This window comes from Erinaceus europaeus, chromosome 21, assembly GCF_950295315.1.
Source record: "Erinaceus europaeus chromosome 21, mEriEur2.1, whole genome shotgun sequence".
NCBI lineage: Eukaryota > Metazoa > Chordata > Mammalia > Eulipotyphla > Erinaceidae > Erinaceus > Erinaceus europaeus.
Genome location: NC_080182.1, coordinates 26,035,363 through 26,061,778, shown reverse-complemented (window position 1 = coordinate 26,061,778; position 26,416 = coordinate 26,035,363). Strand labels below are relative to the sequence as shown.

The 26,416-nt window shown below is 45.6% G+C and overlaps 1 protein-coding gene across 1 annotated transcript in view; it reads right to left on the bottom strand.

Moving 5' to 3' along the window:
- The window catches only part of ITGA9 (integrin subunit alpha 9), a 399,146-nt gene that overhangs the window by 332,086 nt on the left and 40,644 nt on the right, over positions 1 to 26,416 (bottom strand). The window contains exons 6-7 of the mRNA XM_060180609.1: positions 26,344 to 26,416; positions 936 to 1,003 (exon numbers count right to left, since the gene is read on the bottom strand). The exon at positions 26,344 to 26,416 is cut by the window's right edge and continues 4 nt beyond it. Coding sequence (XP_060036592.1) covers positions 936 to 1,003; positions 26,344 to 26,416 — 141 coding nt within the window. The remainder of the gene's footprint in view (positions 1 to 935; positions 1,004 to 26,343) is intronic.

Sequence of the window (26,416 nt, the reverse complement as noted above, 5' to 3'; positions counted from 1 at the left end):
CTTCACCACTCGAAAAGCTTTCCCCCTGCAGGTGGGAACCAAGGGCTCAAACCTGGGTCCTTGTGCACTGTAACATGTGCGCTCAACCAGCTGTGCCACCACCCAGCCCATCTTCCTTACATCTCAATTTCTCTCTGTCCCTATCAAAAAAGAAAGAAAGAGAGAGACAGAGAGAGGGAGAGAAACAAGGAAACAGAAAGAAAGAGAGAAAGAAAGGAAGAAAAAGAAAGGGAGAGAGAGAGTGAAAGAAAGGAAAGGAAAGAGAGTAAAGAAAGGGAAAGAAAAAGTCTAAATCATAGGCGGCCTCCACATGAGCCAGCCCACCCTCTATGCTGCAAGGTTTTTAGCCAGTTGCTACCCCACACACTCCTTTCTTTTTAACTATTTTATAGTTGTTTTTTTTTTTTTAACCTTTTCTTTTTAACCAGAGCACCACTCAGTTCTGGTTTATGGTGGTAAAGGGAGACTGAACTTGGGACTTTGGAGCCTCAGGCATGAGAGTCTCTTTGCATAACCATTATGCTATCTATTCCCCATATACTAATTTATTTATTTAATTACTGGATAGAGACAGAGAGGTTGAGAGAGAAGGGGGAGATTGAGAGTGATGGAGAGAGGGGGAGGGAGGAGGGGGAGGAGAGACACCTGCAGCACTGCTTCCCCACTTGAGAAGCTTTCTTCCTACAGGTAAGGACCAGGGACTTGAATCTGGTCCTTGCACATCACAACATGTGTGCTCAATCTGGCTTGACACCACCGGGGTCCCCCCACATTTCTATGACCATTCCAGGATGTCAGAACAGTTTAACTTCATAGCCCATAAGTCTGTGGAGCACCTGCAGACCCACCTCAAGGGGCTGCTGGAATCCCCCACCAGGAAGGATCTGAACCACACCCAGCAGGAAGACGTTGCTGCCCAAGCAGCTGACACCCACCTCGGTGAAGACGCCTGCCATCCCAGCCTGGCAGGAGCCGTGTTCCTCGCCGTACTTCTTCTTGTACTCTGGAGGGGGAAGGAGGGGGAAGAAAACAAACCACAGCTTTTCAGTGTGTGCCAGTGCAGTGGCCGCTTCCCTGGGCGCTGGGTCTGGGACACTGTCCAGACTGGGGTGCAAGAAGAGAGGCTTTGGGGATCCAACAGGCCTCAAAAATCCAGGCCCAGGTGCCATGAGGCAGGGAGGCTGCCAAGAGTCCCAGTGGACTTCCTCCATGCTTGTGGGAGAAAGAGGGGCAGCCGCCAAAGTAATGAAGTGGGAGGCTGGTGACAATTATTTCATTTACTTCAGAAAGGCTGGAAAGCCCGAGCAGGAAGGAGTTGAAAACATGACCTAGAAATGGAATGATGTGGGCAGCCCAGTGTGGATTCCTTTGGAAGATGGCCAAGCGTCCCCGAAAGACACTCCATGTAGCTGGAGGTGGCATACGCTGTGCTCCCCATGCAGACTCCAGCCAGGAAGAGGGGACTCCCCTGAACCCGCCCTGGCAAGCAGCTAATGCTGACACCACCCTCACCCTGTGTGACAGGAAGAGGAGACGCTTGCCCCAGGGGTCAAAAGTTGAGATGAGTTTCAGCTCCCTCATTTGCCAGCTTGCCAATCCAACAAAGAAGACATTTCTGTTTTATGATTAAGATGGTGAGAAGAATGTCTCGAATGTTCCAGCCACTATGTCAGCTGCCTCCTCTAAGGTCACCTGAATGACCTCTCCTCCCTGGACACTTGCATCGCTGGAGCAGTGGAGTGAAAGGGGACAGGGCAAAGGACTCTAAGCTCGGGAAGGTTCCAGGCTGGCATCTACATGGAGGAATCACAAGAGAAACAGCTATGTTTCAGGGAGATGAGTGTCTATTGAGACAAAATTGGGTTAGTAAAAACAGGAAAGTATATGCCTTATAGGCTTGTAGACGGGGGAGGAGGGGAAGAGGAGGAAGATACTTGATTATATACTGAAGTCTCCAGATAGAGAGAGAGAAAGAGAGAGAGAGAGAGAGAGAGAGATGCACCAGGGTGAGGATCCCAAATTTCCTGGTCTTCTAAGTTTTATTGTGGCTCCTGGGGTTGCTTGAGTCCCTAAGGGGCTAGCCTTTGTCTTCAGGAGTTCACATGTGCATTCACCTGAATTCTCTTTTTTTTTTTAATTTTTATTGGGAGGGTGGTTTACAGTAAATACAATTGTTGAGACCTGTATAAAATGTCAGTTTTCTGCAAAACACTCACCCCCAGCATAGGTCCTCCTCCACCACTGTGCACTGGGACCTCAGAGCCACTGTCCCCTCTTCCCCCACCCCCCCACTACCACCAGTCCAATGTTTGGTGCATTGCATTCACCCTCACGTTATGGCCTTGGCCATCAGATAGAGAGGGGGAAGCTGGTGCAGGATGCAGACACAATGGCACTTCTAGCCCCTCTTCCTGGCTACCTGCAGGGTGCAGGGGTGCAGGGGTGCAGGAGTGCTGCTTTCCCCAAGGATGTTTAACAAACATCCCCATCTGTTAAAAGCTAGAACTCCTGGTTGAGTTCAGAGAGGTTCACTGCATTACCCAAGGTCTCACAGTTTAATCAACAGCCTCAAACTCGGATCCCAAAAAACTCAAATTCTCAACAATGATGACAACAATAATAACTACAACAATAAAAACAACAAGGGAAACAAAAGGGAATAAATAAATATTTTTTTAAAAAAACTCAAATTCTTTCACCTCTGCTGCCCAGCAAAGATTTCTGTGGAGTGAATGATTATACAAATCCCAGGAGGTGACCAGCTGTTTGCAGTAATTCCCCAGGTAAAGGCAACAAGACAGAGAGCTGCTCCGTTAATTACGTGTGAAATTGACATCGCTGGACCTCAGCATCTTCAGGCCTGGACACCGAGCAAAATGACCCAGTGAATCCACGCCACCCCCTGGGCTGTTGGCAAGTCTCTGGTTCCAATGTACTTAATTGTGTCACAGAGAATAAATAATCAAAGGAACAATGACGCTGTGATTGCAACACAGTGCCACTTCCTGCTGCTCCGAGAGTCTACTTGAAGGGAAGGGGAAAAGGACCCTGGGGAAATATACAGAGTAATTCAGTTTCTAACAACACTCACCGCAGAGAGCCTGGTAACATTTTCCAGTAAGTGGCCATTAACCGACTGCTAAATTACAACGGAATGTCAATTGAGTTACTCCTCTTCCATGTGAGGGCTAAATCAGTTCCTCCAACCACTGCCTGTTATTACAAGAACTCCCAGTCCTGCCAGAAAGCAGCCCAGAGATGAACACAACTCAGTTGCTTACGGCAAAAAAACAATCTTGCACCAGACCTGGAAATGGGGCTAGTGCAAAGTCATAAAGAGAGCTGCCCTCAATCTGTGTGCCATAGTGACCAGGCCTGGGCTAAAAGGGGTTTCCCAAGAGACAATGAAGAGACACAGCACCTGGGCCAGAGCGCACGGCAACTACTATCACTTATATGAGTGCTGTTTCCATGAGTGACAGACATCACTACCTTTTCAACCCAATTCCTAGATAGATAGATGGATGGATGGATGGACGGACGGATGGATGGACGGACGGACGGACAGACGGATGGACGGGCGGGCGGGTGGGCAGGCGGGCGGATGGATGGATGGATGGACGGATGACAGATTGCACATGGCAAGGATCACAGAGGTGAATTAATGGGTAGGGTGCACTCCTTCCATACCTGAGGTCCTGGGTTCGACCCCCAGCACCACATGAGACCAAGAACAAAAACAAGTATCAATGCAACTCCACGGATGGGTGGAGTGGTGCTTTGATGTCTCTACCTCTCCTTTATGTATAAGTATATTCGGAGGGGGGCAGCTTAGCAGATAGAGCCTGTGTCTCACCATGATCAAGGCACTGGGCTCAAGGCCCAGCACCACGTGGGAGCACCATGGAGAGCAACCAAGGGAGCTCCAGGAATGGTGAAGCTGAGCTGAAGAGTCTCTCCCTTTTCTCTCACTCCCTTTCTCTACATGAAAAAAAACTGGGCTCAGGAGTAGTATTATGCAAGATCCTGAATTCACTCTCTGGTGTAGAGAGATATACAGGTATTTTAGGGGAGGGCAGAGGGTTGACACAGAAGCAGAGCACTACTGTGAGGCTCTGTGTTTGATCCTCTAGAAACAAATTTAAAAAATAAAACATGGTAGAGGGGCTGGGGCTGGGCAGTGGCACAGTTGGTTGGGTGCATATATACAAGAAGCTAGGCCCACCCTCCCCAGCCCCCACCTGCAGGGGGAATGCTTCATGAGGTGAAGCACATTGCAAGAGTCTTTTTCTTCCCATCTTGTCAAATAAAGTAGAAAGAAAAAAACGGGGAACAGGGTTGTCCAGAGCAGTGGATACATAGTGTAGGCACCAAGCCCCAGCAACAACCCTGGTGGCAAAAAAAAAAAAAAAAAAGACTAAAGTCTCTCTTGAATCCAATTTTTCCAAATTTCTACACAGAGACACTTCTTTCCCCCAAAAAATGTATGCAAAGGACCATCTAGCAAGCTTGACTTCAAGTGCCTGGACCTGAGCAGGCAGGAAAGCAGAGCTGTGAGCAGGAGCTGGGTGTGGAGGCGAGCGGCTGCCCCGTGCTCACCGTCCAGGTCACACACCTTCCCTCCACTGAGAAGTCCAGGAAGTGGAGAGCGGGAGAAGTGGGTGGGACTGCCAGCCTCCTGTTCCCAGGGACATGTTTTCCTGCACATACAAAAGGCTGGGGGCCCCATTGTGGGCTGCTCCCGGGCACAACCACCTGGTTCTCCAAATGCTCCCAGAATGTCGCCTGGCAGAGTGAACATGCTAGTAGCACCCTCTTCCTGCCCTCTTGGCTGCAAAACACAAAGGGAGAACCAGACTTGGCATGACTGCAGCTGAGTGATGCTGTTGCAAACCTAGCTGCTCTATCTGGGGAAACTCACTCTGGAAAGCAAGAGATGTGACTAAGTAAGGGGACCCCAGTTATCACGGGGCGCAGCCTGGGCACGGGGTGGGAAGCTCTCTTTCTGCCTTTGGGTGGATCTGAATTACTTGGCCTGCATTACACTCTGTGATTCATTAAGTCCTATGGCTCCTTCATTCTAAAAATGGTAGTATTTTCCTTGGTAGAGCTGCTGGTTCTACTAAGCCCTGTCTAAAGAGAGGGCAATCCAGAGGGGGAGCAAAGACTAGTTTCCAAATGTTCACAATCTGCACCTTAATGCATGGAGCTTACACGAATGAATTTTAATTGGTTCAAGAAATAAATTGGGTGGGGTCACTTCCTGCTGGGATGAAACCTTCCACTACAAAGATTCACATACAGCAAAACATGCATTTTATCCTAATAATTCCCTAGAATTTCGGAAATTTGAGAATGTTTCATCTTTGAAAATGAGTCTTTTTAAGACATCAATTTTAAATTATTCTTCCTGTTTCTTCACTTGTCATGGAATAAAACATAAAAAGAAATTCCTAGTCAAGTTCTTTCTGAATGCTTATTCAGAAAGAAAATCTAAATAGCTGATAATTAAGCAACAATTTGAAGGAAAATGAATTTCGGCAGATGGATATCCAGTAATAAAAAGCAGATTCAAAAGTACTTACAAAAGTGAAAAGAGACCATAACTACCCTCATTTATGAAAAGCTACAGTTGAAGTAAAAAAAAAAAAAAAGAGCAAATCATCTTAATAACTGAGTTAGAGTTGGAGAAGAAGGGAAAACATTTATCAAAATAATTGACATTAGCTATGGTGAACATTAATCTCACACATTGCATAAGGCCAGAAACTTACAATTCAGTGAGAAAAAGAGGCTATAAGAAGGAAGTCTGGGGTATGGGTGGTAGCACACCCAGTAAAGCACAAGTGTTACCATGAGCAAGGACCCAAGTTCAAGCCTCAGGTTCCCACCCATAGGAGGAAAGCTTCACAAGCAACAGAGTTGTACTACAGGTATCTCTAGACGATGTTTAAAACTGTAAAGCTGCAATATTACTTCAAAAGCATGTAATGTAGATTCCATATCTGAGTGAAAATATTCAGTAGTTGTCTTTCAGCTCTTATTCTGCTAAGCACAATCACCTCCAATTCTATCCATTTTGTCCTAAAGGATACAATATCATTTTTTATTGCAGAGTAGTATTCTTTAGCTAGCCATCTCTTGAAGAACATATAGGCTGCTCCCACTCTTTGGCTCTTGTGAATAATGCAGCTATGAACACAGGGGTGCTTATGTCCCTTTGAATCAGTGTTTCTATATCCTTTGGATAAATGCCTACGGGTGGCATTGCCAGATCCTAAGGTAATTCTATTTTTAGTTATTTAAGGACTCTCCATGCAATCTTCCAACAGGGCTGCACCAGTTTACATTCCCACCAGCAGTGTAATAGAGTTTCTTTTTCTCCACAGCCACTCAGAAAGAGCATAAACCCAGGTGAGTATTCAATAAATGACAGGTGTACCTGAATCTGCTTGTTTCTCTTAAGGGAACAAAACCCAAGGCACTTATCATATAAATCCGCCATTTTAGGAAAAGGGAGTCATAGAATGTAGACATCCACACAGAAAATATTAGAAGATGCAGCTTGAGCAGTCAGTAACCCCACGTGTAGGGATGTGTGTGAGATCTATAACACATTTGTGCGTGGGATAGAAATGCCTGATACCAGCAAGGGAAATCTGCCAGGACTCCTCCACCTCTGGAGTGACCCTGCAGAGACCGCTGACCTGCTGCTTTGACCCCCCGCTGTCTCCCCACAACACTTCAGCCACCCTCCACCTCTCCCCTCCTCCGTGGTTTCTGGCTGTAACACAGGACTGCATCTGCTTTTGAAAAGCTTGCTATTATTTACTTAAATGAAATAATGTCTACAAAAGTTTTTTGAAAGTCATAAAATCCCATGTAAATAGAGAATTCTTTATTTAATAAAAATTTATGAGGCTTGTTTTTGAACTTTTAAACACATTGACTTAGCCTTTTATGGTTCTCTAGAAAACAAAATGAAGACAACAAAACAAAACAAAAACCTCTGGACTGCTTTTCATTTGCAAATGATTCTTGATTGATTTTTATCCCCACTGGAGCCATGGCCTTCCACGTTGGGGGGGGGGGGAATCTTTCATCTGAATAGCTGAATCTCTTTTCTTCTCTGGGAGTGACCACTGCCTTTCAAAACACAAAAGCAATTAGGAAAATAAATGACTGACACCCCTTGGTAATAATGAAAATTGACCATCAGTCTTTGAAATCAATGTGACAATTTTAAAATATTGTAATATTTGGTAAATTCAGGCCCCAACAATGCCAAACTTAATACAGAAACATGATATGATGATCTATAAAAAAAAAAAAATGAGAGTTTGCCAGACAAATAAAATATACAAATAAGAGGCTTAGAGATATTTGAGAATCAGAATCTTTTCATGTAACTTTTAAAACCACTCTAGTACAAGTAAGTCACCAAGCCTTCCACCAAAATTCTGTGTCACCTCCCCATAACCACCAGAGATTTCACAAAGCCCAAGAGATAGTTTGATTACCATTTCTGTTTTGCAAGCTCATTCTGTTGTATTCAACTAAATTCCACATATGAGTGAAACCATCTGGTAGTTGTCACCATGTCTGGGTGTGTGTGAAGTTATACCCCTGACATCTTCTAATTTTATAAAACTGTGAAAATCACTGTTAAAAAAGGGGGCAGAAAGAAGTTGATCTAGCAAACTGGAAAAAAAAAGCCACTGTAATAATACTCAATGTCTGTTCATTGTCTGCCCTTTCAAATACTGACCTGCTAGACATATTCTGAGAACATTTAAGAATACAATGATATTTGGGAGCTACTCTCTTCCCTGATCCAGCTTTCTAGCCCTGTATCCACCCATGACATCATCTTCCCGGACAATAACTTGGGTCCAGCTGCATATCAGAGGTCAGGCTCAGGAAAAAACTAGTAGAGTCATGGGCCCTTTGGAATATACCTAAAATAGACCTACTAGCAATCTCCAAAACAAAGACCCCAAATCTTCATCTGCAATATTCCAGCCTTTGGATTCATGATTAGTCAACAATTTGACTTTATATCCTCTTTTTTTGGCCACCAGGTTCCAAGATGCTACCATATGCCAATCAGACTTCCCTGGACAGACTTCCCTGGACAGATGACCCCACCTATGTGTCCTGGAGCCCCACTTCCCCAGAGCCCACGTTCAGCGGGGATGCAATTACAGAAGCCAGACCTTCCACCTTCTGCACCCTATAATGATCCTGGGTCCATAGTCCCAGAGGGATAAAGAAAAGGAAAGCTATCAGAGGAGGGAATGGGATACGGAGTTCTGGCGGTGGGAACTGTGTGGAGTTGTACCCCTTTTATCCTTTGGTTTTGTCAGTGTTTCCTTTATTTATTTGTTTATTTATTTATTTTTCCTTTTGTTGGCCTTATTGTTTGTTATTGTTGTTGTAGTTATTGTTGTTGTTATTAATGTCATTGTTGTTGGACAGGACAAAGAAAAATGGAGAGGAGGGGAAGACAGACAGGGAGAGAGAAAGATAGACACCTGCAGACCTGCTTCACCGCCTGTGAAGCGACTCCCCTGCAGGTGGGGAGCCGGGGTTCGAACCGGGATCCTTATGCCGGTCCTTGTGCTTTGCGCCACCTGCGCTTAACCTGCTGCGCTACCGCCCGACTCTCCAGTGTTTCCTTTTTATAAATAAATTTTTTTAAAAAAAGAATACAATTGCAGTCTTTACAAAAAAAGTTCATTAGAAGATCACATTGAGTGACACTGAGCTAAGAACAGTATTAGGCGCATCATATCTGAAATCTCTCTGGAACAGATTAATCTCCCCATTTTACAGAAGAGAGCACTGAGGTTCAGGCTGCCTACCGAAGGTTACCCAGAAAAATAGGAGTTTGCATCATTATATAGGAATAAATGAACAGTCAAGCCAGGTTCTGAGATTAAATCTAATAATGGATACTGAGTCACTTCTCACTGCATTTCTTTATCAGGGCTTTATTTTGAATAAAATTTATTAACATAGCCAAGCTCCTCACAAAGCATTTCAATTTAGTGAGGTGTTTTTTGTTTTTTTTCTTTTCTTTTTTTTTTTCTTTTCTTCATTGTTTTTTTTTTTTTTTTTCTGTCTCAATAAAAAGATGACTTAGCTCCACACTCCTTCCTGCCAAGCTCTGGCTTCTTGTTTCACTGGACTCAAGGGCAAAGGATGAAAGAAATCCCTGTGCTTGCTTTTATCACATGCACTGACTTCACTTTTGGAAAATCCTAAAATAGCAATGGCATGGTTACTAGTGAGTAATGCTTTATAGCACTCACTCTATTTTACAAAATTGTTTCCCCCATCTGTCGGCCCCCTGAACCTCTCTATTTCCTCACACATCCTGATAAAAGCAAACAACATAGGGCAGTAATGCTGTTCGCCTATCGAATGTAAATAAAAACGATTTTAGTCGAGGGGATATTCCACCACCACCTGTTGGGCGGCTGCACGGGCCCACCTGGGTCGCACCATGTCACATATTGTGCAGACCCCACAGGACAGGCGAAGGCACTGGCCCTCAGAGCTGTGTAAGCTGTGAGACTGGCTAACAGCGCAGATATGACATCATGGCAGTGCTAGTGTGCTAATTGGCTGACTTCCGACCAATATGCTGGAATCTTTTATCCAACTGGGACATCTTTGTTGCGTAAAGATTCCTGAGGATAAGTGGTGGCACTTGATCAGTATCCACTGAATCCTTGGGAAACAGGAAGTAGACATGCTCAACCCAGTCTGAGGGAATGTTCAGACGTCTACCTTGACGTTGCTGGAATACTGTTACAGAAAGTTTCTAGCTCAGCCTTTTCTCTGTTTTCATCCTGGGTGACCAGTTGAGGAACACTGGACAAGCAGGTGCATTTTACAGTTCCAGAAGTTGTGTGGTTTGAGGTCAATAGTTGAGACTATGGATAAATATGAAAGATGAACTTGTTAAGTTTTATGTGAGCTACATCCTCAAATGAATCTATTCCCATCATGTTTTGAGAACCAAGGGTCATACTCTTAGGGCTAAGAAAATATCCTTTCTAAGGATCTTAATGAACTCAATTTTTTAAGTGTTATTTTTTTTCCCCACCAGGCTTGGTGCCTGCATGATGAATTCACTGCTCCTGGTGGCCACTTATTTATATTATTGAAAGAAAAGAGAGACATTGAGAGGGGGAGACTGAGAAGGAGAGAGACCTGCAGTACTTGATTCACCAGTCATGAAGCTTCTCCCCTGCAGGTGGGGATTGGGGACTAGAACCTGGGTCCTTGCACATGGTGATGTGTAACTTAACCAGGTGTGCAACCTCCCGGTCCCCAGCCCTTTAACTTTGTCCACTCAAGCCAGTGCAGAGTCGGAGGATGTTGTCGTGAAACACCTGGGCTATCTGACCCAGCAGTACTGTTTCAATAAAGACCAAGAGATTAGTCCACAATCAAAAAAGAATTGCACACCCTGTGAGATATCAATGATGAAAAGGTCGCCTTAGATCTCGGTTAAAGGAACCATTCAGAGAGCTTGAATTCAGTTCTTTGAAAACCCAAAGTAAAAACAACAAAGTCATTACAGAGTGGTCCACCCCAGAGCTTGAGGAGCTGAAGGAAGGGAATATGGCATCCCCACTGGAATCATGCCTGGACTCAGTGACCTCAGTGGATCTTGTCATGAGATCTGGGATGAGAACAGATTGCCTCTGCAGGTTAAAATGGGGAAAGAAGGAAGTACTCCCATTTATTTACCACAAGTCTTGGTAGAAAGAAACCATTATCTGTCATATAAAGAAACACCACAGGGGCCGAATGGTGGTATCCCACCTAGTAGAAAGCACACAGTGGATTCAAGCCCTCAGTCCCCACTTGCAAGAGGGAAATTTTCTTAAGTGGTGGAGCAGTGCTATAGGTGTCTCTCCTCTGTTTCTCCTCCTTTCTCCCTCCATTTCTCTGTAACTCACTCCCTACCAAGGGGGAGAAAATGGTTTCCAGGAGTGGTGGAGTCATCAGCAGACATGGAGCTCCAGGGGTTCCTCTAGTGGCAATAAAAAAGAAAAATAAATAAATACCACAGAAAGGGTTGTTGGTTTTCTACACCCAAAGATACAAAGGATGATTCATAGCAACCTTCAGTTCTTGTCGGGGAATGAAAGCAGTTCAAAACCCCAAGGGATTGAATAGTCAGGGAAAAAATATATATATATGGATACAGATAGGTCTGAAAAGCAACCAGGTTTAAACTATTCATCAGATTTTTCCACATTGCCCAGAGTAGAAGGATTCTATGTGTCTCTGACCGTGTCTCTCACTTGCAGTCACAGCAGACAGGAATCTGACTGACATTTCCACTCAGAGTCAACCTGATTCTCCACAAGAGTACCCAGCTCTAACCGTCATGGCGTCTGAGCCCTCAGAGAAACACTCTGGACCCATGGAAAGCTCTCCAGAGAAGCAAAGGATAAAGTTTTGGTTTTTTGTTTGTTTGTTTGTTTTGTTTTTTACACCCATGTTACCACATTGCTCAAAGACAAGACCAAGGACCAACTTTCTCTGATTCAATGTTCCAAGCACCAGATGTTAAAGAAGTTTCACCTTCCTTGAAGCATAGTCACTGCTACCTCAGGAAGCTGCAAAGATAGTCAGGATCCTCCTGCACTGGTACCTCCCTCCATGTACGGCCCTCATTCTCACTTAGCGCATCCCTTCAAACACCTGTCTTTATATTCCTACCAAGGGCCAGAACTTCGTTAGAGCTCTGTACCCTCAATTCACACAGATTCAGTCTCTGTGCCTTGTAGCTTGGGGCAAACAGAATGTACCACATGAAATGTGAGGATTTAGACATGTGAGATGGAGGTGAAGTCTTATGTGAATAAACACTACAGCACCGTATGCTTTTTAAAGTTCATTTTTGTTTTCCATTCCGTCTACATTTCCTACTTCCAAACAGGATATTCTGATAGTATTTCCCACCCCACCAGAAACAGGAAGCACCTGAAAAAGCCATGAGGAAAAAAGTCCTTATGCCACACCAAAGATCTTTTTTCTTTTTAAGGATTTAAAAGTCAGAAACATTTGCCCATCAAAATGTTCATACAGTTAGAAGAATTCCTAGATGAACCCAACATTCCAACGACCTACGGTGAGGCCACAGTTACAGAACAACATGTAGTCTCTTACTCTGAGTTTTCTCAGGAGCGATTATTCCCAGTAACCCTCACTGGTGAATGTGATGGAGGCACTGGGGGTCTGACCACAAACCTGAGGCCACAGACACAGAAGCGTGCTGGCCCATACCTCCTCAAGGTCCTTCCAACATCCCACAGGAAGTGCATCCAGAGATCGCTCTACCTGCCCCCCTCCCTGCCCTTTACCACACAACAGTGGGGCCCGCCACCTTCTCTTCCATGGGCCCCTATAGACTGCAGACTCTAATTGGGTCTCAGTTATAAATGAAATAATCCTGTGGCCCAGGAAGTTGCACAGTGGGTGGAGCACCTGAGCTGCAAGCATGTGGTTCTGAGTTCAAACCCCAAAGATGCTGGGAAATTGTGCAGATGCAGTCACATCTACCATGTTGTCCCCTCAGGCTACTGCTAGTTCCCGCGAGAGTTGGGACATTCTCGGAGTGCCTGTTTCGCCATGTTGTGCCCTCAGGGCATTGTCTATTTCCCCGCGATATTTGGAGTGATTTGGTCACTCCTCCCCCTTCCCATTCTCACGAGAGTTATTATCCTATCCTGGAGTGCTGTGGTTACTCCTCCCCCTTCCCATTCTTGCAAAAGCTGCTCCTATAAAAGCCCTTCTTCTTCCACACCTCGTTCTCTTGCCAGCGCTCCACTTCAGTGCTCAGACGCAGGAAAGGTTACTGCGTGAGGCGGCCATTTTCGCTACCTCCACGTGGCCAAACCTGTTTCTCTAGCACCCAACTCTGAGGTGCCAGCACAAATAAAGATTTGTGTTCCCTCTTCGCTCCGGACCTCCTCTCTCTCTCCTCTGCAGCGCAAAATGACATCTGGCGCCCGACATGTCCCGCACTCACGCCCGGCCTGAGGTCCAGAAATGCCGCCCAGACACAGGTAAGTGGCAGCCGCCTGACTCTGCGGCCCTGTGTTTCCCCCACCATGGGATTTTTTCCGTTTTACGAGGAGGTGTCCCAGACATTATATCCTTCTCTCCTGGGACAGGATCTCGATCTCAGAGATGCCTTAATTTTCGCTACACCGTGGGTTCTCATAATTATATTTGCTACTTACAAGATATGTACAAGGTGTTCTGCTGAAAGGTTAAGTGATCTTGAGGCTGAGATACAAGAGATAAGAGATATGTGCTTACGACCTAAACGCCCTAAGCAATTTGCAGTCAGCACCCGAGATATGTGCTTACGACTTAAATGCCCTAAGCAATTTGCAGTCAGCACCCAAACTTCTGTCCCTGCAGACACGTGTTCAGTTCCTTCTGCGGCTTCCATGACCCCTTCACCCACTGTCCCTGCAGACACGTGTTTGGCTCCTTCTGCAGACACATGTTTGGTTCCTTCTGCGGCTTCCATAACCCCTTCCCCCGCTGATACCTCGTCATTAAGAGACCTTGTGGCTGAGATACAGGAGTTAAAGGATATGTTTTCAGCGTTTAGAGACCTTAAACCTTTTGCAGTCTGCCCCAAGAGCTCCGTCCCAGTAGATACGTGCTCAGTTTCCCCTGCGGCCACTACGGCAGCTTCTACTTCTGTAACTCTTTCCCCTGCGTCATCAGACCAAGTCCACACCTTCCCGGTAAATGTGGCCCTCAATAGACAAAACCCTCAGGTGTGGCACCCATACTCCTCTAAAAAGCTGAGAGAACTCAGACAAGCCGTGAAGGAGGACGGATTTCATGCTCCCTGGACCAAGTCCATTTTAAGGAGTTTTTACCAGCACCTTAACACCCCCCAGGACTGAAAAGACCTGGATTGTGCTGTACTCCCATACCCCCTCTACCTACAATGGAAGGCATGCTTCCATGATGAATGCTCTAAACAATCGCAGGAAAATAGTAATAAACAGGTAGAATGGAATTTTGATGCTTTGTTTGGAGCAGGAGTGTTAGAATCTGGAACTCAGCAGGCAGAAGCTAACTTTCCAACTGGTTATTTTGAACAGGTATGCATCTGCGCAACACAAGCATGGGAAAGGGTGACCCCAACCAATGTAGATTCTTCAGTTCCCATTAACTCTCTTCGCCAAGGCACTGATGAATCATTAGCGAACTCCATCTCAAGGTTGAGGCAAACCTTAGAGAGAAAGGTTTATAATCCTGAAATTCTCTCTTTCCTCCTGCATTCTATTGTCTGGGATGGCATGATACCACAATTTCGTCAGGCATGCCTTAGTCTTAAACACCTACACCCAGATAATTGGATTTTAGTGACACAGGAACTTACATCAGGCAATTATGGGGCACCCGCTATGACACAGGTTTATGCAGTTACCCCACGTAATCAAAACGGGGCCTGCTTTCAGTGTAGTCGCCAAGGGCATTGGCGTAACCAATGTCCTGATAAGCTGCGACCACGCCTCCAGTTAGAGCAACCCCACCTCCACTCAGGGCAACCCCGCCTCCAATCAGGACAACCCTGCCTTTAGTCAGGGAGCCAGAAGCCACGTACAGTGTGTCCCAGATGCCGTAGAGGGTTTCATTGGAAGAGAGATTGTTGGTCCAAATTTCATAAAGATGGCACGCCCCTGAATGGTACAAATTCGGGGCCTGAGATTTTGTGGACCACTCCTGTTTTAGAACGAGGTCACCCTACTATGACAGTAAAGATTGACAATATTCCTTTTAAATTTTTTATTGACATGGGGGCAGAAAAGATGATTTTAAGGCAAGCAGAGGTTCCCCAAAATTAGGAACTCCTCCCGGGACCCCGTATCATTGGGGTTGGAGGGGTGACCCAATCCTTTCTCACACGAGATTCGCTCATGTGGGAAGACCTGGAAGGTTCTACTGGACACTTCCACCCATTGGTAGCTGATATTAGCACCAACCTATTGGGCAGAGATCTTCTAGAATGTCTTGATGTTAGGATATTCACAGATGCCTCTGCAGAGCGTAACACCCGCTCCTGCAAGACCAGATCTAACCAGCACCCCCAATAATAACTGCCACTGTTCGTATACAAACTCCCCGCTTAGACTGGCTTTCTAATGAGCCTGTCTGGGTGGAACAGTAGCCTTTATCTAGGGATAAGCTAGAAATTTTAAAAGAGCTCATCCGAGAGCAGTTGTTCTTGGGACACATTCGTCATTCTCGAAGCCCATGGAATACTCCTGTCTTTGTGATTAAAAAGCGCTCAGGAAAATGGCGCCTCCTCCAAGATCTTTATGTGGTTAATAAAACCATGCAGGTCTGGGGCTCCCCGCAAAGGGGTTTGCCTCTTGATTCTGCAATTCCCACGGGAATTCCAATCATAGCTATTGATATACAAGATTGTTTTTTCTCTATTCCCTTGCATCCACAAGATTGTAAACGTTTTGCCTTCTCTGTTCCTTCTATTAATAACGCCAGCCCTGCCGATAGATTTGAATGGGTGGTGCTGCCCCAGGGCATGGCCAATAGTCCTACAATTTGTCAAGAAGCTGTTAAATCTGCCCTTTTTGCATATATCCATAAGGGCTTTAATGTTTTTCATTACATGGATGACGTATTAATATGGGGAAAATCAGATACAGATCTCTGTGCCCTATGTGATTTTCTCATTCCTGCATTAAAGAAAAGAAGCCTTAATGTGGCTCCTGAGAAGATACAGCTAATTCCTCCAATATCTTTCTTAGGTTCAGAGATTTCTCTAACGCAAATTCGTCCCTTAAAACCTAGTGTTACTTTTCCTTCTAACCTCACTCTTGCTTCTTTACAAAGTTTTCTTGAAAATTTAAATTGGCTTAGGCAGTATCTTTATCTGCCTACAAGCTGCCTCCAACCACTGTTTGACCTGTTAAAAGGAAACAAACAGCCCTCCTCAAAATGTAGGTTAACTCCTGAGGCCTTCTCAACACTGGAAAGGGTTAACCAGGCCCTCCAGGACAAGCACCTTGTTCTATTCTCCTCCTCCTCTCCAGTAAACCTTCTAATCTTTAACTCCACCCCCACAGTAGTAGGGGCATTGTGGCAGAACCATGGGGTTCTCGAGTGGCTTCACATGCCAGTAGGCGGAGCTCCAAGACTCCTCACTGAGACAGACACATTAGCATTCATGGTTCGCCATGTAAGAAATAGGTCTGTGCAGGTCTTAGGGAAAGAACCGGATTTAATTATTCTGCCCTTTTCTCTCACAGATACAGAGTGGCTCATACGCCATCATTCCCGCTTTGCGATAAGCTTCATGGGGTTTCCAGGACAAATAGATAACCATTTTCCTTCTAATAAATTGATAGCTTCTTTACCTCTTTTTCCTCTACTAGCACCTAAACTTTTCTCTCGAGATCCCATTCCTTCTGCTCCTACAGTCTTCACTGATGGTGGAAAAAAGGGAGCTACTACCCTTATATATTACCCATACAAAAAATCCCCCAAACCTCTCTTTACTGAGCTTCCTGAGAATTCCCCTCAGTACAAAGAACTTTATGCTGTTTTCCTTGCATTAAAAGCTGTACCAGAATCCTTCAACCTTTTTTCTGACAGTGTGTATACTGTTAACTTACTTCCATGGCTTCCTCATTCCTATGTGAAAATTGATGACAACCCACTTTCCCCTCTCTTGATTCAAATCGCCTCTATGCTCTCTTCTCGAACCCAACCACTATATATTCAGCACCTTCGTTCCCACAGCCCTCTTCCTGGTGCCCTGTCTGAAGGGAATGCTGCAGCTGACTGCCTTGACTCCACAGGAGCTCTCCTAGTCTCTGTCTCTGATCCTGCTGATTTCCATTCTCTAACCCATGTTAATCTTAAAGGCCTTCGAGCTCGATTTCCTGATGTTCCTTTACCACACTTAAAACATATCCTAGCTACATGCTCTTCCTGTGCAAGTCTCATAAAAACACCTGCTATTCAGACTCTTGGTGTTAACCCCCGAGGCTTAAAAGCTAATGCTATTTGGCAAATTGATGTCACCCACATACCAAACTTTGGCAAACAAAAATATGTTTGTCTCAATTGACACCTTTTCTAAATTTATGTGGGCAATAGCTCAGACAGGAAAAAGCTCTAAAAAGCTTATAAGCCATACGCTCTCCTATTTTGCTGTGATGGGCTTACCTCTTCAACTGAAAACTGACAATGGACCTGTGTTTACCAGCAAACAATTTAAAGATTTTTGTTCCCTCTGGAACATTACTCATACCACAGACATTCCCTATAATCCACAGGGACAAGGCATTGTCGAGAGAGCCCATCAAACCCTTAAGGCTAAATTAAATAAAGATAAAGGAGGAATGTACCTCCCCCAATATCCAGCTAGCAAAAGCCTTAACGACGTTAAATCTCTTTAATATTTACAATAACTCGGACTTACCTCCTATTATTCTTCACTAGCAAACACCATCTACTCTCCCATCTATTAAGGTCAAATGGAAAGACCCACTTGATAAAATTTGGAAAGGGCCTGACCCTCTATTGACCATGGGAAGAGGTTTTGCATGCATTTTCCCACATAATTACTCTAAACCTGTCTGGGTTCCTGCCCACCATGTCCGACAATACCCTCATGATGGCACTGTTATCCCTGAAGAACAAGAAATACAAGAGGACTAGCCACAGGATACATCCCAGGATCCATAATGTAACATGGCAGAAGCTACAAAAGTTGGCTCACAGAGCCCTCTCTCCTACCCCTCCCCTGAATGTCTTATGTTATGACTGGCCAGTTGTGTTTTATGAGTGAGTGTGTTGAATGACCAAAAATTTTTGTATGACCCATCTGCTCAGAGTACTCTAAATGTTAAAACCATTGTCACTAACATGCGTTAACTCTCTAAGTAACCTGAGTCTGTTTATAATCCAAAGTAAAAATGGTTAAAAAAAATCAAAATATTTAAACCAATTATAATCATCGAGGGAGGTATCAATTATAGTAAACCTCTAACTTGTTACAAGTTTTTTTTTTTTTTTCACAAGTAAGTGATTACAGCTATCAAGCCTTCATATGAAGAATCATCTGTTCATATGGTAAGGTAGCAAACTGTAAGAAGTTCCTCCATATCCAACCTATGTGAATTAACAACATTCACATATTCTTGTACACTTAACTGGTGTATCTTGTCTTGCCAACATAGGCCTGCCTTTGTCAGCCAACAATTTAAAGATGTTTCCCTTTATAACATCACCCATGCCACAGACATCCCTTACTACCCCCAAAGACAAATGGCTGTTCCCCTGGACATCACATCCTCTGACTGCTTCCCTTAGACTTGAGATATGATCCCACCTCTTCATACCAATAGATACATTCCCCCTTCCTTACCTGTCTACCCTTAGTTGTGGGACCCTAGCTTGTTTTACTTCTCCTGCTCACAATAGGTCCTATAATTCTTTTTTTAAAAACATTTTAATTTATTGAGAAAGAGAAGAGGAGAGAGAAAGAACCAGATATCTTTCTGGTACACATTCTGCCAGGGATCGAACTTGGGACCTCACGCTTAAGAGTCTAACGCCTTATCCACTGCGACACCTCCCAGACCACGGCCCTTTTTAATAATTTAATAAGCTCATGGCCTTTTTGCAACAACAGATTGATGCCATAAAGATGCAACCTATACAAACTCACTATCATAGGCTGGACATGGCAGAATATTGAGTTGCTGTGAAGGATTTGCCCCCCTCCATCAGAACGTCCACCATGTAGAGGACTGGCTAGCCAATGACGGGTAAAAGGGAAACTAGCACTATCCAATCAACCTAAGACAGGGCACCTGGTACTACTGGGCAAAAATGACCAGGTGTTCCAATGACGGGTAAGACGGAAGGCTGATCCCCAACCTAAGACAGGCACAGTCCGCCCTGCCACAAAACAAAGTCCACCAAATATCAAAACATGTGCCCTCAAGGTTGCTATTGGCATGGCCATAGAGTTTATGTTAAAAGATAGTTCCTGGGAATTGGGCGGTGGCACAGCGGGTTTAGCACAGGTGGCGCTAAATGCAAGAACTGGCTTAAGGATCCCAGTTTGAGCCCCTGGCTCCTGACCTGCAGGGGAATCGCTTCACAGGTGGTGAAGCAGGTCTGCAGGTGTCTCTTTCTCTCCTCTTCTCTGTCTTCCCCTCCTCTCTCCATTTCTCTCTGTTCTATCCAACAACCACAATATCAGTAATAACAACAATATAATTACAACAATAAAACAACTAGGGCAACAAAAGGCAAAATACCAAAAAAAAAAAAAAAAAGATCCTGCTTCCCTACACCTTAGAGTCCTTGTTAAAAGATAAGTTCTTTTTCCCCATGAATCACCCAGGACCTTCCAGATAACGGCTGACTACCATGACAAATAATATAAAATAATAATAATAAATGAATAGGAAAGATACACCCCCCAATACTCAGTTGGCTAAGGCACCAAACCTCTTTTTCTATAAAGCATTCAAATCAGATGCCCTGCTAACCAGAGAAGCAGATTGTTTGTGTTTCTTCCACAGGAATCCCGGAAAAAACCATCTGGACCCCTGCACACCCTGACATCACCCACTAGATGGCACGACTACAGTGGCACACCCCCCAAAAAAAACCCTAGATGTCACCTGACGCGATCTGAAGAACCTGATTCACAGACTCCAAGGACAGAACTTTTTTACTGTCTGTCTGCCTTTCCTGCTTCTGCTTTGACCTGTCATGTTTTGGCAGTTCCAGCTCACTCTCTACAGAAAAGCAGAATTCCAGAGGCTGACCTTCTTCATGCAGCATTTCATCCCCTGCCATTTCTCCCCCTAGTTGCCTACTTTGGACTGAGACTTCTATCGGACTTGCTGGTATACCCTTTGGACACTTTAGACAATTTTACAGCAGCTTCCTTCCCTTTGCGTTGCTGGTTTTTCATAGAGTGACCCTGAGTAGTTCATAGACTTTACACACTGTTGCCCTGGGCTTTAGATAAAAGGAAAGGGGGAGATGCTGGGAAATTGTGCAGTCATATCTGCCATGTTGTCCCCTCGGGCTACTGCTAGTTCCCGCGAGAGTTGGGACATTCTCGGAGTGCCTGTTCCGCCATGTTGTGCCCTCAGGGCATTGTCTATTTCCCCGCGATATTTGGAGTGCTTTGGTCACTCCTCCCCCTTCCCATTCTCACGAGAGTTATTATCCTATCCTGGAGTGCTGTGGTTACTCCTCCCCCTTCCCATTCTCGCGAAAGCTGCTCCTATAAAAGCCCTTCTTCTTCCACACCTCGTTCTCTTGCCAGCGCTCCACTTCAGTGCTCAGACGCAGGAAAGGTTACTGCGTGAGGTGGCCATTTTCGCTACCTCCACATGGCCCAACCTGTTTCTCTAGCACCCAACTCTGAGGTGCCAGTGCAAATAAAGATTTGTGTTCCCTCTTCGCTCCGGACCTCCTCTCTCTCTTCTCTGCGGCCCGCACAACAACACAAAGAGGCATATGCCAAAATGATACTCCAGTTCTCTGTCTCCCTCTGTCTCTCTTTCTCAGTGGGAAATAAATAGCAACATCACGTGTGCCGGAAGGATACTCTGGTTCTCTGTCTCTATCTCTGTCTGTCTGACTGACTGTCTCATTGGTAAGGAAAAGGTTTTGTCACTGAAGTTCCTCCATTCCAGGCATGTATGCAGAATGTTGACTAGCACTTTGACAGTGACGTACAAGATTCTAAGATAACGGGCATAGTTCTATGCCATCCCCCCACAGAGTTCTATGGCCCCATTCCCACCCCCAATGACAACCTCCATAGACTACTTTTTTTTCAAGTTCAGGTTTTTCAATTCTGTATGTTCCACATATGTCCAGGCCAACTTTTTAAAAGAGAAAGACACCACGGGAGTTGGGCAGTAGCACAGCAGGATAAGCACAGGTGGCACAAAACGCAAGGACCGGTGCAAGGAGCCCGGTGCAAGCCCCGGCTCCCCACCTGCAGGGGAGTCACTTAACAGGCAGTGAAGTAGGTCTGCAGGTGTCTATCTTTTTCTCCCCCTTTCTGTCTTCCCCTCCTCTCTCCATTTCTCTCTGTCCTATCCAACAACGACGACATCAATAACAACAACAATAATAACTACAACAATAAAACAACAAGGGCAACAAAAGGGAATAAATAAATATTAAGAGAGAGAGACTACTGTGCCAAGGGTTCTTCAGTGCTGTGGGGACCAGGCATGAATCTGGGGATAAAGTAGCACACTATTGGGGGCCAGGCAGTGAAAGCACACATTATGATGTGCAAGGACCTGGGTTTAAATCCCCAGGCCCCGCCTGAAAGGGGGACACTTCACAAGCTGTAAAGCAGGTCTGCAGTGCCTTCATAGTGCCAACCCTAACAATAACCCTGGTGCCAATAAAAACAAGCAAAAAAAAGTCATATGCTATCCAAGTGAGCTACCTCACTGTCCCACATCTCTCTCTTATGAAAGATCTTGTTCTTCCGTGTTTTCCCTGTACATGTGGAACCTCTTGAAAGCTGGGACTGTGTCACTTGGGTTTTATCTACCAGGCACTTAGCTGTGTTTACCAGGCACTTCAATGGATTAAATGAACAGATCAGTCACCTCACAGTGATTAACACACTTGCTTAGCACCTACTGCCCGGGTGGGCACACATACATTCAACATGTAGTTCTTTAAAACATGTATGCCAGGCACTGTTCTTAGAACTTACAACTACCAACTCGTTTTTACCTCCTTCACGACCTTCTGAGGTAGGTTAGGCACAGGAAGGTTAAGTCATTTACCTGAGGTTACACCATTAACTAGTAACAGTCAGGACATGAGCTCTGACAGTCTGGTTCTAGAGTCTGTGCTCTAAACCATGCTACTTTGCCTCCTCATTGTGTGACAGGTAAAAGCAGATTGGTAAGGAAATATTTGGCCTTAAGCAAGCCACACCACATCCCTGAACCTCCAGAAAGACACCCAGAACATCGCACCCCTTCCTCTGCCCTACACCAGTGAATGGGTTAGGGTAGAGGGGTCTCTGTGCCCATCAGGAAGGAGGGAAAGGCAGGGACATAATTATTTTTCTAGATCCTTTCCTGGATCTGCTGGGCCATCACCAAGTCAAGGAACAACAGAGATTCTGAGATGAGCTCCTGTCAGTCAACTATCACTAGACTAACAACTGTGAAATCTACCGGGGCTAAGTATTTGTTTCTCTGGGCTAGGGTTGTGGATTGACCTGCCAATGCCCATGACCAGCAGAGAAGCAATTACAGAAGCCAGAACTCCCACTTTCAGCAACCCACAAAGAATTCTGGTCTACACCTCTAGAAGAAGAGAAATATTAGGGAAATATGACCATCAGGACCCAGAGAGAAAAGAGGGGGGAAAGGAAGGACATTTGGATGTGTTAATAGGTGTAGTTGTGATTTAGAAAGGAAGAGAAGGCAGAACCATAGAAAAAAATAGGCAAATATATATAAAGAGAGATAGTTATAGAAATAATAGTCAGCTCATATCTGTGACCTTGGAAGAATGACTGCAGGTTTTAGTGGAGAGAATGGGGACACAGAACTCCAGTGGTAGGAACACTGTGGAATTAAACCCCTGTTAGCTCCTAATTTTATAAATCAATATTAGCTCATTAATAAAAAAGAAAGAAAAGATTGTTTCTCACTGGGCCACCACAGAGCAACTGGGGTTTGGCTGCTCTGCAGGTTCAGCATCTGCAGGTTCAGCCCAAGTCTGAGACTGAGTCTGGGTCTCTTCTGAGTTCAGTGAGCTATGGTGGCCATGTTGTATGGCCATGGGCAGAAGCATCCAACGAATGGGAGGCAACAACACATCTATAGTCTTGGCTCAGAGCTCACGCACTACTGTGAGAGACACGGGAGCAGATCTGAACCCAATATGTCACCTGCCCCCACCCAACTGCCCTGCCTGTCCTGCCCAGAAGAGGAAGGTGGGTCCTGCTTTTGAAAAAAAAATAACACCCAGACATTCACATGCACCTCTCAGCAGTCACCCTTCTCTTGTTTATGGGAATCATTGGCCCACTCCAGTTTCTTTCTCATTTAAACTGGAAATGCCAGGCCGGGGATAGAGCTCAGTGATGGAGCACATGCTTCACCTCAGTGACATTCTGGGTTCCCGGAGGCACCGAATAAAATATAAACAAATTTGCAAACTCCAAAACACAAACAGGCAGACGTTGTCGTCACTAATCACCAAGGCACAAAAGGTTTTGCTGAGCTTAGACAGACCACAGTTCAAAATCGAGTTCAATCATTTACTGTCTGAGTGACCTTTGGCAATTTGACTCTGAGAGTAACAGGAAGGAAGAGAACACAGAGACCACAGTGGAACCATCTCCCCCCCCTCAGCCCTTAAGATTTCTGTAACAGGACTTGACTGCCACTAACCAGCACTCACATCTCTCTGCCTGGGTGCTTTCCCCTGCCCACACACACGGCCAGACGTAAGGAGCAAACACCCAGTCCTGCATCTTGGTGGTCCAGGGCTCCTGGAAGACTTTGCTTTCGGTTGTCCACTGTGTTAACTTATGAGTCACATGTGCCTAATAAGCTGACTTCACTCATTTCTCACTCCCACAATGGAGTCAAACGTAAGTGTAGAGAAGCCTTGTGACGATTCACCAAGAGAAAACGTGAAGTCCCCAGATCAACACCACCCTCCTGCTGGCACCACAACTGCCTGGCAAGACGCCATACAGACGCCTGAGCCAAGATGGCTGTAGGAATAAATGGACTGCAACCCAAGCCCCTCTTCACAGGGCTGTCCTTCCACTCTCTGATGCTGACGGCAGCCTACAGGGGTATCAAAGGGAACAGCACCCTGTCCTAATTTTACGTCTGCCAGGAAAACCAAAGTTCCTGTCCCACAGCTGCACAATGCGTCTGGGTTCAGAGGTCAATGGCCGCCTGCATCGCCCTGTTGATTCTCTCACCCCCCCCCACCCTGCCCCAACCCCACCCACCCCCCACCCTGCCCCGACCCCACCCGTCTTCTATTAAGCTGTTGGGAAGATGGGGGGTGGCCTTTCCCTTTTCTTACAGGGAGGAGGAAATAAGCTCATAAACTCAGGGCAGTCAGAACAGTCTTGACCCCATTATTCTTGCATTTCATGCTTCTTCTCCCCTTGGTCGATTTCTTCATCATCGTCTTTTTTCAGAGGGAGTGTTCCTTCTCACTGGGGCTGCACAGAAATAATCAGGCCCAGAGCTTGAGCTCCCTGCTGGCCCAGGCAGAGCTGATCAAATGCATGTGCCAGGGGAGAAAGCTTGTTCTTGGGAAAGAAATGAGGGGGAGGAGGGCCCTGCCCCCAGAACCCCCAACCGGTTCCCCCTGGGGGGCTATTTCAAGGAACCACCACTTCAAGCCACTTGAGCCTCCTGGGGATGTTCTGGAAGCCCTTCTTTGAGACAAAAAAATGCAGAATGCAGACATCCAGACAGCACTCCTCAGAGCCCTCTTTGGTGGTCACAACAACTGAAACTCGAGCAAAGCCAGGGAGGCCCAAAGGAAGCATGGACATAGGCTAGTGGAGACTTCTGTCCAAACAAATTAAGAGAGGTGTGGGCGGAGGGGGTGAGATCATAAACAGCGCTGCCCTTAGAGAGGAAGCAGGTTCTAGCTCACTCAGAGTCAGACAACGGAAACCCAAGAGTGCAGGCCATAAAGTTCAGTGATGGCTTGGGACGCCCAGGCTACAGCTCCGCTGGATGTAAGGTGGCTTCAATGGTTCACGGGTTTTAAGGTTCTAACGCAGAGACCCCAAGAAAGCACATTTTCCTTCTAAGACTCCCACCCACCCAGGGCTGCCCTTGAAGAAAGTGTTCTTAAATTTACACCTGAGGGAGTCAGGCAGTAGCGCAGCAGGTTAAGCGCACGTGGCGCAAAGTACAAGGACCAGCATAAGGATCCCGGTTCAAACCCCCGGCTCCCCACCTGCAGGGGAATCACCTCACAGGCGGTGAAGCAGGTCTGCAGGTGTCTCACTTTTTCTCCCCCTCTCTGTCTTCCCCTCCTCTCTCCATTTCTCTCTGTCCTATCCAAAAACAACAGCATCAATAGTAACTACAACAGTAAAACAACAAGGGCAACAAAAGGGAATAAATATTAAAGAAAAATTTTTTAAAAACATTTACACCTGAGCGGCCTGGAAAATAGCATAATGGCTATGCGAAAATGACTTTTCATGTCCCTCCCCCACTCCCCACCTACAGGGGGGTCACTTCACAAGTGGTGAAGCAGGTCTGCAGGTATCTGTCTTTCTCTCCCCCTCTCTGTCTTCCCCTCCTCTCTCCAATCTAACAATGACAACATCAAAAACAACAATAACATAACTGCAACAACAATAAAAAAAAAACCAAGGGCAACAAAAAGGGAAAATAAATAATTTTTTTAAATCTTTAAAAAAAAAAAGACTTTTCATGCCTGTGGCTCCTAGGTCCCAGATTCAACCACCATAAGCCAGAGCTGGGCAGTTCTCTGGGAGATCTCTACCCCCACACACACTCTCTCTTTCAGTGTATCTTTCTCTCTACCTCTCTCACACAGAAATAAAATTAATTAAATGTTCTTTTAAAGTGTCATGACATTTTTTTCTTATTACACTGAGGGCAGACCAATTGGATGAGAAGACAAGCAGACTGAGCATTCTCTATGGGGACTGAAATCTGCTTCTTCTCTCCCTCCTGCCTCTTATTCCTGTGGCCTGAAGCTGTCTTGGGAGACTTATCTGGGAGATGAACAGATGAACAGGACAGTGGAAACCATCTGAGATAACCTCTAAATTCTTTGGTAAGGGAAAAATCAAAGTCCAAAGAAGGTAAGTTTCCCAAGGCAATACAGCCTCTGTCAGTACCAAGAAACCAAAGGTTCTACTAGGTGACCCCTTGGCAGAGGCTCTGAGCTCATAAAGCATGGTTGGCCCTGTGGCAGAGACATGGGAGGCTGGACAGGGCCTGCTGCCCTCCTCCTTCTCCTCCTCCTCCTCCTCCTTCTCCTTCTCCTTCTCCTTCTCCTTCTCCTTCTCCTTCTCCTTCTCCTTCTCCTTCTCCTTCTCCTTCTCCTTCTCCTTCTCCTTCTCCTTCTCCTTCTCCTTCTCCTTCTCCTTCTTTATGGAACCAAAAGCCCATGTGGGGACACAGAGCTGCTCTCCTATTGATGTTAGGAATCTGTGGGGTAGAGATGGGTGGGGATGGTGTGGACTTGGGGTAAGAGATAATCAACAGAACTCACCTTCATAGCAGGGGATCAGCGTCCTGCCTTTGGCCTGGAGGTTGGGTGGGATGATGTAACAGAAGCCATGGGG